This window comes from Balaenoptera physalus (assembly GCF_965194825.1).
Source record: "Balaenoptera physalus genome assembly, chromosome: 13".
Lineage (NCBI taxonomy): Eukaryota > Metazoa > Chordata > Mammalia > Artiodactyla > Balaenopteridae > Balaenoptera > Balaenoptera physalus.
In genome coordinates this window covers 59,710,206-59,721,855 of record NC_138892.1, presented here as the reverse complement: position 1 = coordinate 59,721,855, position 11,650 = coordinate 59,710,206, and the positions used below count along the sequence as shown (strand labels likewise).

Sequence of the window (11,650 nt, the reverse complement as noted above, 5' to 3'; positions counted from 1 at the left end):
GGGGGAGTTGGTGATTAAGTAAGGAAAAGGGAAGCGAGTACAAGTATTCTTTTATCTGAGTCGATCCCTTATATTGAGCCCCAAATCACAGCACAATGGATTTCCTGCTGACTTAAGACAGTTGGGCTCTAAGTCCGATTAGAGATGAATTTACAAACATTCTTCCCCTGCACTTAGTCAAGTGGATTATTCCAAAGTCTTAACAAGGTTAGTTAGAAAAGTTAGGCTTTATTTGTGAGGAAATGGAGAGTTCAGCTACGTGGAAGAGTGGTCTTTTGCGGGGCTGGGGTGTCTGTCTTACTATAGGTATAGGTTTAAAGCTTGCGAAATACGCAGGAGGCTCCTAAAAGGAAGAGGTCAACATAAGTATTCATCGTCAGGTCAGGGTCTCCTCTGGCTTCTGTTGAGATGAGTGTATTTTCCCAACAACAAAAGAAAATAGGGATCAAACAAATAATATCTTGTGAATTATTAAAATTTGAATGGAAGGAATCAATTTCTGGGACATGTAAAGGGTTAGATTTGCTGAAGATGAAAGGACAGATGAGAGAAAAATGAAAAGACACACACAAAAATGGAAAATAAAGAAGACTATAGAACTAGTGATAAAAGCAGAAAGATGCCATTTGAAGAGTGTTTTGGGCTGCTCTAAATTAAAACTGAGGGTCAAATCCTCTCCCTCCTATGTCCCCCACCCCTACCTCTGCATTTGCTCCAGGCATCAGGTTTCCTGTTTTGGCCTTAGGGAGCTCTTCTGGGCTTAAGTACCACCTGCTTGGAGGCCACATTGCGGGTGTGTCAGGCAGAACAGTTAAGCTACTTAATTTTTCTAGAGTCTAGGCTCACCCACCTTTTGCTTAGGTTGGGAGCTCAGTGGCCCAGGGCCTCCAAAGAGATCCATCATGCCAGAATGCACACAAAACCCAGCCAGTGGTTGTAGATAGGTTGATGTGGATTTACAGAACAGTTCAAACCCCATTGTTCACTTTTCTCAGAGCTACTTCCCCACCCAAGTCCCTGGGGCAAGCATTTCTGAGATAAGTAGGCTACACTGTCGGGTTAACTTCTCCAAAACTTTTTGGCATCCTGATCTGGGGCTGATGCCTCCATTTCGTCCACCACGCCCAGCTGCTCCTACCAACTCTTGGAATGCCTCATCTCCTCCACTTCTCTCCATCTGCCTCCTCTGAGGAGTAACTAACTGCTTCCCTGCTCCCTCAGAAACCTAGAGCCATACACTTGACTGGCAGCAGGGTAAAGGCCAGAAACTTAAGGTCTTGGTTCCCTGTACTTACCACACTGGGTTGGGAGAGGAAGGTATAGGGTGACACCTCTTTTCCCTTCCCTACCACTCTTGCCATGCCCCAAAACTCAGACACAGTCACATTCACTCACAGTCATACGCACAATCATGCACACACAGCGGCGAAGAGAGGTGGGATGGGGAGGAAGGGAAGTTTGCACCAAACAGCTCGTGAATGCAACTTGAAAGATTTCACACGGCAAAAGGCAAAAAAATAAAACACACACATAAATTTAAAAATAAAGAAGTACATGCCCCTCCCCACAGTCTTTTTCTTCATCCAGGGGCTGGCTCAGCCCCTCCATGTAAACCCAGAAGCTTCCTATTCCCTCTATTCAGCTGTAGCTTTTACAGGGCCTGGGTCTTCAGTTCAACAGGTTCCCCTGTGCCCTCTGGTTGTCCATTGGATTCACTGGGCCTGGCACCCTTGAGAATAGACAGTCTCTCAGAAACACTCTTGAGCCGGGGGCAGAGGAGAAAGTCATAAAGGAGACTGCCCAGGCCTGCTCCAATGATTGGGCCCACCCAGTACACCTGCAGGAAGAGGAAAGGAATAATCAGGTTTGGGGAGGGGACCAAGAGCAAGGCTGCTCTTTTTCCAACCCCATTGTTGTAAAACAGACATCCTGCACTTGGCACATACAGCTGGGCACTATTTAAGCAGAAATCAGTGTTTGTTTGTTTATTTTAAAACTTTAGACTCCTGCACTGCCTGCACCACAGAACTTACCATTTCTTTTCCGACTCATTAAATTATACCTTTATCCCACACCTTCTTAGCACATGTATATTCTATTTTTTGCTATCAGTTTGTACTAGTTTCCATATTGCTTTGAAAATTTCTTTTTAACTGTGGTAAAATACACATAACGTGAAATTTGCCATCTTAACCATTTCTAACTGTAACAGTTCAGTAGTGTTAAGTATATTCATGTTGTTGTGCAGCCCATCTCCAGAACTTTTTCATCTTGCAAAACTGAAACTCTATACCTATTAAACAACTCCCCATTTCCCCCTCTCCCCAGCCCCTGTTACCTACCATTTTGCTTTGTTTCAATAAATTTGACTACTCTAAATACCTTGTATAGGTAGAATTATATAATATGTGTCTTTTTCTTTTCTTTTTTCTTTTTTTTTTGGCTGCTTCTGGGTCTTTTGCTGCCTGTGGGCTTTCTCTAGTTGCGGAACTTCTGGGACCTCTCTAGTTGCAGAGAGCGGGGGCTATTCTTCATTGCGGTGCGTGGGCTTCTCATCGTGGTGGCTTCTCTTGTTGCGGAGTATGGGCTCTAGGCGCACGGGCTTCCGTAGTTGTGGCTCACAGGCTCTAAAGTGCAGGCTCAGTAGTTGTGGCGTATGGGCTTAGTTGCTCCGTGGCATGTGAGATCTTCCCGGACCAGGGCTCGAACCTGTGTTCCCTGCATTGGCAGGCAGATTCTTAACCACTGCGCCACCAGGGAAGTCCCCAATATGTGTCTTTTTCTGATTGGATTATTTCACTGAGCATAATGTCCTGAAGGTTCCTCCATGTTGTATATAGCATGTATAGAATTTGCTTCTTTCTGAAGGCTGAATACTATTTTATTGCATGTATATACTACATTTTGTTTATCCATTCATCTGTGAGGGACACTTGGATTGCTTCCACATTTTGGTTCCCGTAAATAATGCTGCCATGAAAATGGGTGTACAACTCTGAAAAAATTTTTGAATTATTTTCATACGTTTAGCTGGTATATGGCCAAACAACACAAAAATAGCTAGTTTTTATTGAGGACTTATTCCATATCAGATTCTGTGCTAAATATTTCACACATATAATTTTCACATTTATTTCTCATAACAGCCCATCTTGTAGTTAAGGAAACTGAGGTGCAGAATGATTGAGTTATTTGTCATGGTCACACATGAGGCTAGTAAAGTGCTAGAACTGGGATGAAGCCCAAGCCCATTTGTGCTCATACATATCCTGGTCTCTGAGAGTAGAAGCTTCTGTCTTCCTGATCAGTATTCTGTCCTCATAGCTCCTAGTTTGGAATCCAGTGAATACTTAGTAAAAATCCCTAACTAACTAGTGAAGGAACAATATGAGCAAGAGCCTATCTTGCTAGCAAAATAATGAATCCTGCTCACACAGGCATGCAAACTCTGTGCAGCCCCCTTAGCTGAATGTTGGTAGAGCAGTCAACACATCCAGATGGAAAGCAGGAACCAAACCTGGGAACCTGCAGTCCACACCCATGCAGGAGGGCTTCAGGATCGTGCCCTTCTCCTCTCACTCACCCAGTGGTTGGTGAAGTTTCTGGTAAGAATGGCAGGAGCAAAGGAGCGGGCAGGGTTCATGCCTGCACCAGTATAATACATCTGCAAAAGACACAGTTTTAACTGAGACACTTCCCGCCCACTCCACCCCAGCTTCTCTCCCACCACCCACCTGCCCCCCAAGGGTTGGTACCTTGCCTCCAGCCAGCAGCAAGTAGGGGAGAACAACCTGCATGGAAGTCCCACAGTGGGGTGAAGTCACTAATGCCCCATCTGGGGACAGACTATGGATCCCCCGGCAAAACCCACATCTACCCATGATGCATGCCTTTCCACCTTGGGGTCAGGAAGGACTAGATAAAGCCATCACAAGAGAGGAGAATAGGGACTTCCCTGGCAGTCCAGTGGTTAAGACTCCGCGCTCCCAATGCAGGGGCACGGGTTTGATCCTTGGTGTGGGCAGGAAGAATGCTTAAAAGTCGACAAAGGCTTGGGGGACCGGGAATCCTTAAACAAGAAGTTGCTCCCCTCTCCTGCTTACCCCAAAGAGGTGCCCCAGGGTGAGGGAGAAGCCAACGGCCAGGGCCACGGAGCCCAGGCGGCCATTCCGCCTCTCGTCGTATGTGGCGAAGATGCAGAGCACGAACTGGAGCGTCAGGAAGATCTCCACTATGGTGGCCTGGCCCACACTCACCCCAGGATGCAACTGGGCAAAGGAAGAAGAAGGGGGGCAGTGCATTAGGGCTGCCACAGCCTTACCTACTCAAGGCTTCCCCAGCAGGAACCCCCTTACGGCATCCATTCCGTGGAGGGGAAGGATAATACAACCTCTTTCACAGTAATTGTATTTGCTCCTTAATTTCTCCTAATAATACTCCTTCATAGTAGAAATAAATGCACCCACTAATATGGATGAGGAAACTGAGGCCCCATAAGGTAAAATAAGTTTCTTCAAGAACCTGCAGGAGTTGGAAGAAAAGCTGGGACCTGAACTCAGGTCCAGGGCTCTATGACTTCCTTATCCCTCCACAGCACCTGTTGATCCTCCCCACCCTGAACACACACAAGCACGCGCACACACACACACACACACACTCTCTCTCTCTCTCTCTCTCTCCTCTCTCTCTCTCTCTCTCTCTCTCTCTCTCTCTCTCTCTCTCTCTCTCTCTCTCTCTCTCTCTCTCTCTCTCTCTCTCTCTCTCTCTCTCTCTCTCTCTCTCTCTCTCCCAAACCCCTGGGGAACTGATCTACCTGCACTTCAGGAAGGAAGTCAGGGCACCAGGTTCCCCCAGCCCCACTCAGCCAACCATTACCGTGTTAAGTGCTAGGTTTCCTCGGACGGCAGTCGGGGTAACACTGTACAGCACGGCAGCCCCAGCCACGGCTCCCAGGAGTTGGGCTGCCATGTAGCAGAAGGCACGGAGCAGGGACATCTGGGAGCCCACAAGGAAGGCAAAAGTGACTGCAGGATTGACATGGGCTCCACTGATGTGGCCCACAGCCTGCACCAGTGTAGCCAGGGCCAGACCAAAGGCCAAAGCCACCTGCAAGATATGCAGTGGTCCAGGGGCCCAACGCAGTGAGGCCCCTAGCCCGAAGAAGACATAGAAGAGGGTGGCAAAGAACTCAGCAAATATGGCCCTCCAGAAGGAGGCTGCCCGCAGTTCCCACATGGCAGGGGGGATAGGCACAATGCCTGGGTCCCTGTTACCCCCCTGGCCTGATCTGGATGGACAGCCCCCTTTATAGAGGACTTTTAATCCCTGGGAGGGGCAGGCTGAGGTGGCTGGCCCAGCCTCTTAACCCTTTCACAGCTGCGGAGGGCTGGGACCACTCTTGTGCATCGGATAAAGCTGCTGCATTTTCCCCTCCCTCCTCAACTGGGAGATGAGCACAGCCATGGGTGTCAGGGTGGGGATAGGGTCAGGGCTCGTGTGAGGCTCTGAGAGAAAAGGACCAAGAACAGGGGAACTGGAGGAATCTGCCTTTCTCTTCAAGTCAAAGTTGGGGTTCATAGTCCTGACTGACATCTATGTTAGAACATTCCTCAACTCTGCTTGAGAGGTTAGTGAAGCTGAGTTCACTTCATGGAGTATGAGACTGCTCCTGGGGGCCTCCAGGTTCCTCTGAACAAGCCGGAGCAAGGGTGGGGGTGGGGATCAGGAGTGGGGTCCAGCAGGGAAGTTAGATAGCTGAAGAGAATCCTTTAGTTCTCTGGGATTAGAGGGCCTTCTCCCATTGGCTGGTTTGGGCTGGAATCTGTGGACCCTGCAGCTCTGGGACAGAATAGTTCTGCTGAGTCTGGCTTTCTCTGAGCCCGGGTTCCCTCCCCCGACCCATGCCAGCACCTCCCTTTCCAAACCCTCAGCCTGGCCTTTTATTTTTATTATCTATCTATCTATCTATCTATCTATCTATCTATCTATCTATCTATCCATTTATTCTTTGCCACACCGCACAGCTTGCAGGGTCTTAGTTCCCAGACCAGGCATTGAACCTGTGCCCCCTGCAGTGGAAGCTTGGAGTCCTAACCACTGGACCGGACCGCCAGGGAATTTCCAGCCTGGCCTTTTAAACCACAGAGATAGAGAGCAGGAAAATGCTATCCTTCATGGATAGGCTGAGAGTGGGGTTGGGGAGCTGGGGAGGGGAAAAGGGGTGAGTAGTTAAATCTCAGACTCAGTTTGTACTTCATCTTTCCTAACTCTAAGATTGTAGCAGGAAGTACTGAGAGGAAGGAAACTGAGTCATGCCTATGAAGCAATGGGAGTGTCTAATTCCTCCTAAACTGGCTGTGATCAGGACACTGGAGTCCTAAACCTCTGTGCCTAGGGAAAGGTCTGGGGGTGTGGGTATCTGGGGAAGCAGGCTGGTCAAGGAGAGAGGAAAGGACAAGATGGGGAAGAAAAGCTTGGGGAAAGAGGTTCAGTTGTGGACAGGCTTAGTGAGGGACTTGGGATCTAGAGATGGGGGCTGTGTGGTGGCAGAGAAGGCAGAATGGGACACACTGATAGGCTCCACCATCTCCACATCGTGGCAAGTCATAGAGATCACAAGCTGTTCCCGTGTGAAACACAGGAATTGGGAGCCACATATAGGCTATTGAGAAGGGGATGTCATGAACAAAGGACTATTCTGTGTACTTGAAATCCATAAAGAATAGCAGTAACAACAAAAATCCTGGCTTTACCACGTTCTAGGTGGGGAAGTTACCCCACTAGATACAAACTCCAGGAGGGCAGGGACTTGTCGATTTGCATGCAAACCCCATGCTTGACACACAGTATGCAGTAAATAAGTATTTGTTGAATAAATTAATGTAAGCTCTCTGAGCCTCAGTTTTCTCTCGATCAAATAAGGTAATGTAGGTACAGGCCCAGGATGGTGACTGGCACAGAATAAAGCACTTAATAAATTGGAGCCGTTTGCTGAGGGTTTTATCAACAGGAACCATTAACCCTATAGCCTCTTATAGTAAGGAATAGAAGGGCAAAGAGCAGCTAATTTGGTGCCCTTGTAGACACCAAATAAAATGGCTAAATTTCCTTATTTGGAGCTACCAACCTCTCTCTTTTACTCTTTTTTAAATAATTAATTAATTAATTAATTAATTATTTTTGGCTGTGTCGGGTCTTCGTTGCTGTGCAAGGGGCTTTCTCTCGTTACGGCGAGCGGGGGCTACTCTTTGTTACGGTGCGAGGGCTTCTCATCGAGGTGGCTTCTCTTGTTGCAGAGCATGGGCTCTAGGCGCGCGGGCTCAGTAGTTGTGGCTCACGGGCTCTGGAGCGCAGGCTCAGTAGTTGTGGCGCACGGGCTTAGTTGCTCCGTGGCATGTGGCATCTTCCCGGACCAGGGCTCAAACCTCTGTCCCCTGCAATGGCAGACAGATTCTTAACCACTGCGCCACCAGGGAAGCCCCTCCCATTTACTCTTTATCAGATGTTGATAAGAACCCCATGGAGAACTGAACCCCAGCCCATTTCCTTTCACATCAGCCTCCCTACTTAGCTGAATGCCGAACTTTCAAACTAGGGATGAGCTCTCAAAAGCTCACATGAATTTTTGCATATCTTTACATGTAATTAGCATACACAATGTTTTCTATTAGCCTAGCCTCCTGAAGGGGGAAAAAAAAAAAAAAGCTGTGTCTCCCTTGAGGAATGGAACCCGGCCTTCCCCAAGCCTGCTGCTTGGTATGGGGGGGTGGGGTTCTCATCTATGCCAGTACTCCAGAAGTCACTGAGAAACCCACTGCCAGCCTGCCTGGTCTACTTGCTGGTGAGCCACAGCAAACTGGAAAGTGGAGAAGAACTCCATGCCCTGGCCCTGGCCTATGTAACTCCTCTTGCTCATCTGGAAGGGACCAGAGATGCTAAGACCAGGGGTGGAGGACACATACATCCCTCCCACTGGCCCACAGCTCCCACCATCTATCCACAAAGGCAGCTCTGAGCCGAATCTGCAGCAAGTCACCCAAATTTCTGAGTTGCTGAGCCTAACTCATTGGCCTATTGCATCGTATTGAAAGTGGCTTAATGAGAGGATGCACAGAGCAGGGCTGCCCCTTCTTTTGTTCATTCCGTAAAGTCCTAGCCATCCACCCTCCTTAACTACCTAATGTCGTCCTACTCAGGGAGAGGGGCTGCTGCTTACCTGAGAGACCAGCTAGGCTGCAGTCACCCATGGCAGTGCCAGGTAGAGGAGGACTGAGGCCAGGATGGCTGCTGTGTCTGGGCCAGAACATAGGATACTGGCTGGAAAAGGTCAAGCCACTGGGCCCAGAACAGTGCCAGAGGCAGGGCTGGATTTGTCTGGGCCCCACTGACCTCATCAAAAACCTGTGCCAGGCTCGCCACCACCAGCCCTCCAGGCAAGGGGTGAGGGATTGTGTCTGACACGGAGCTCCCACTGGGGGCATGATGCCCTAAGGACAAACCCCATAAAGATCAGGGTATCCAGGCCTTCAGCCAATACCTCTCTCCAAAACCGCTGGCTCTGTAGGTCTTGGGGGAAAGGAAGGAGAAGGGAAGGCAGCAAGATCATGCTGTCTTCTCCCCACTGTTCTCCCACCCCTCTCCTCCTTAGCCTCTCTCTGTCCCCCTCCCCTTTAACAAACTCTCCCAACCAGGCCTCAGCCTCTTCATTCTGTACCTACTGACCCCCAAGCACCTGATGTGAAAGGAAGGAAGAAGGACTAAGAGACAGAATAAGGAAGTGATCAGAGAATAAGGCCCCCCTTGGTTGGACTGGGATTTATTTTATTTTTTGTTTTACTATTTTTTAAAAATCTGAGGCAAAATATTTTTATTTTTATTTATTTTATTTCCTTTATTTTCTTGGCTGCATTGGGTCTTAGTTGTGGCACGCGGGATCTTCGTTGCAGCATGCGGGATCTTTTGTTGTGGCGCGCGGGCTTCTCTCTAGTTGTGGTGTGCGGGCTCCAGGGTACGTGGGCTCTGTAGTTTGCGGCACGTGGGCTCTCTCGCTGAGGCTTGTGAGCTCAGTAGTTGTGGCGTGGGCTTAGTTGCCCTGCGGCATGTGGGATCTTAGTTTCCCGACCAGGGATTGAAAAAGCGTCCCCTGCGCTGGAAGGTGGATTCTTTACCACTGGACCACCAGGGAAGTCCCTGGACTGGAATTTAATGGCGGAGAAGAGGAAATGTCTTGGCTTCAATGGGAGAAGAATGGAGTCTGTAGAAAGAGATGCTGGTTTCTCCTCTCTCCAGAAATCTGACCTCCCAGGTCACCATTTTGCCAGCCTGGTCTGGAGTCTCTGTTGCGTGTCCTGCTCCAGTTTGGAGACTGCTATTCTAGGTCTAGGTGGGTGGAGCTGGGAGATGAGGAGGAATTGTTTCAGGTGCTGGAGAAAGAGGCAGCCAGAGAGATGAGAGCTCCACTCCTGTGTCAGAGAACATCCCTCATCTCCTTCCTTCAGCCAATACAGAGGAGCCTCATCCCTCAACCTGCCACCCCTAACCCCAGTCCGTGCCCTTCCTAAGGCAGCCTTCGACATTCGTACTCACACATTCTCACACCTAGGCATCCACTCTCCCCAGCCTTGGTGCTTCTCTCTCCTGCCAAGCTTTTCTTCCTCTTTAGCCCTTCAACCCCAGCTGCACTGGGTGAGGGGCAGGAGCTTATAATGGCTTCAGTCAACCAGAGGTACTCACAGTGAAAGGAGAGACTCATTCTTTCACTCCCTAATCATCTCTATGAACCTGGGTTTCAGGAGCCAGAGAGGTAAAGAGGAAAGCTAATGTGTGGATCTGGAAGACAATGAAAAGAATTCCGGGGAAGGGGAAGTAAGGCCATTCCCATCCCTCACCAGAAACAGAGTCAACCAGTGAGAAGGTACCAATACTGCATGAGCACTTGGGCCACTGGAATGGGCAATGGAAAGCACCTGTGAGGAATTGCCTGTGAGTGCAGGGGATTCTTGGGGTCAGCACTTGGGAACACCCAGGACACACCTTAGTTCATCTTTGGCTTCTTTTCTGGCTAGTTTGTTCACTTTTTTGCTATCACTCTACTCTATTCATGTACTTGGGGCTCTTTTCAAGGATTGCCAACAAAGTTTACTTCTAGATTCTCCACCTTTCTCTCTTCTGGCCTTAAGTAAACATACAAACATTTTTGAAGTTTTTTCCACTAGGAACTGCAGAAATGGATAAAAGGGATTTGTGAAGTAAGAAACTTGCGGTAGTTACAGAGTTATTTTAAGTCTTACTGGCTTGTGGTAGTAATCATCCCGGAGTCTCATCTAGCTCTACAGTTGATTGAGTTATCTCTTGGTTACTAACCATGAGCCTTTCAACCTATTTATATTCCTGTAGCTAGTGATCCTAAGTTTACTCCCCTCTTCAATAAAGAAGGCCCCATTTCTGTCCCATAGAGGTGCCATAGGAAGCATAACCCATACTACTAGGGAGCAAGTGAGTCTATAAAGCTTAGGGACTCTTCAGCTCAGAGAATCTTCAGGCAGAGCTATTGGCCTTGCTTCATTTCTCCACAGTGGGTCCCATGTGATTACTCACTACCTTTCTGAAGCTACTCCCTAGCCAGCCCATATCACCAGGACCTAAAGAATAACCCAAGTTTGAGTTCCATAAAAATATCTACTTTGCTGACCATACAGGATTGTACGAGGATCAGATGAGATATGCCCAAGCAATATACACAAGTTGGCTGCCTTAAAGTAGAAATGAACTGATTCATGAATTAATCAGATATAAACATGCTTTATGATTATTTAGTATTGACCACCCTAACAATTACAATGTGGTTGAACAGCGATATGGTCCTGAGGGGCTGGGTGACCATCCATCTCTGCTTCCACCATGTGGAATCTCTATCGCAGCCCCATATTTAGAGTGCCAGGTCAGCATGTAACCCAGCTCCATTGTGTGGACAGTTTCAGTAGGACAAAGGCCCCAGCATAGCACAAGCTAGCCTAGCAGCCCCTTTGGCTAGCTCCTGATGGCCCCCCTTCTCTCTCTTTCTCTGGTTATGCTTTGCTGACTGCTGACTCCTGGCAAAGTCCAGAACAATCACCAAGCTCTGAGTGCATCATCCCTCTCCCACTCATAGTTAAGGGCTCCAATTAGCACTTGGAAAAGACCAGGGCCCCCACATGTTAGAAATGGGGTAATCCAAAAAATAAAGAGTAAATACACTGGCCTATCCTGTCCTTTCCTCCTTCACTACTTTCTTTCCTGTGGAGTCAGATACAACTCCAAGCCAGGCAGACCAATGCTCACTATGGGTCAGGTCCTGTTCCAAGCACTTTATATGTGTTATCTCAGATACTGGTATTGCCTTGGATTGCACCTTCAGTTTATTCCCTAATTACTCTAGTTTACATTCTCCCCTTGGATGACTTCATCTAAGTCATCTCCTCCCTTGAAATTTATATCCATTTATCTACGGAACGGTTTACCTACTTGGGTGTCCCACTGACCACAAATTCAGCCTGTCCAAAACTGAACTAATTATTTTCCCCCATCCAAACATGTTTTTCCTTCTGTATCCCCTCATTAAGTCAGAAACCTATGAATCAATTTTCCTTCCCCCATCTTCTCACTCCCATCT

The 11,650-nt window shown here is 48.2% G+C and overlaps 1 protein-coding gene across 1 annotated transcript in view; it reads right to left on the bottom strand.

Moving 5' to 3' along the window:
* Positions 1–28: 28 nt before the first annotated feature.
* The window catches only part of MIP (major intrinsic protein of lens fiber), a 14,680-nt gene continuing 3,058 nt past the window's right edge, over positions 29–11,650 (bottom strand). Inside the window, exons 2-5 of the mRNA XM_082421727.1 lie at positions 4,876–7,433; positions 4,104–4,268; positions 3,584–3,664; positions 29–1,837 (exon numbers count right to left, since the gene is read on the bottom strand). Of these exons, the coding sequence (XP_082277853.1) occupies positions 1,652–1,837; positions 3,584–3,664; positions 4,104–4,268; positions 4,876–5,235 (792 nt within the window). The 5' untranslated portion in view covers positions 5,236–7,433 and the 3' untranslated portion in view covers positions 29–1,651. The remainder of the gene's footprint in view (positions 1,838–3,583; positions 3,665–4,103; positions 4,269–4,875; positions 7,434–11,650) is intronic.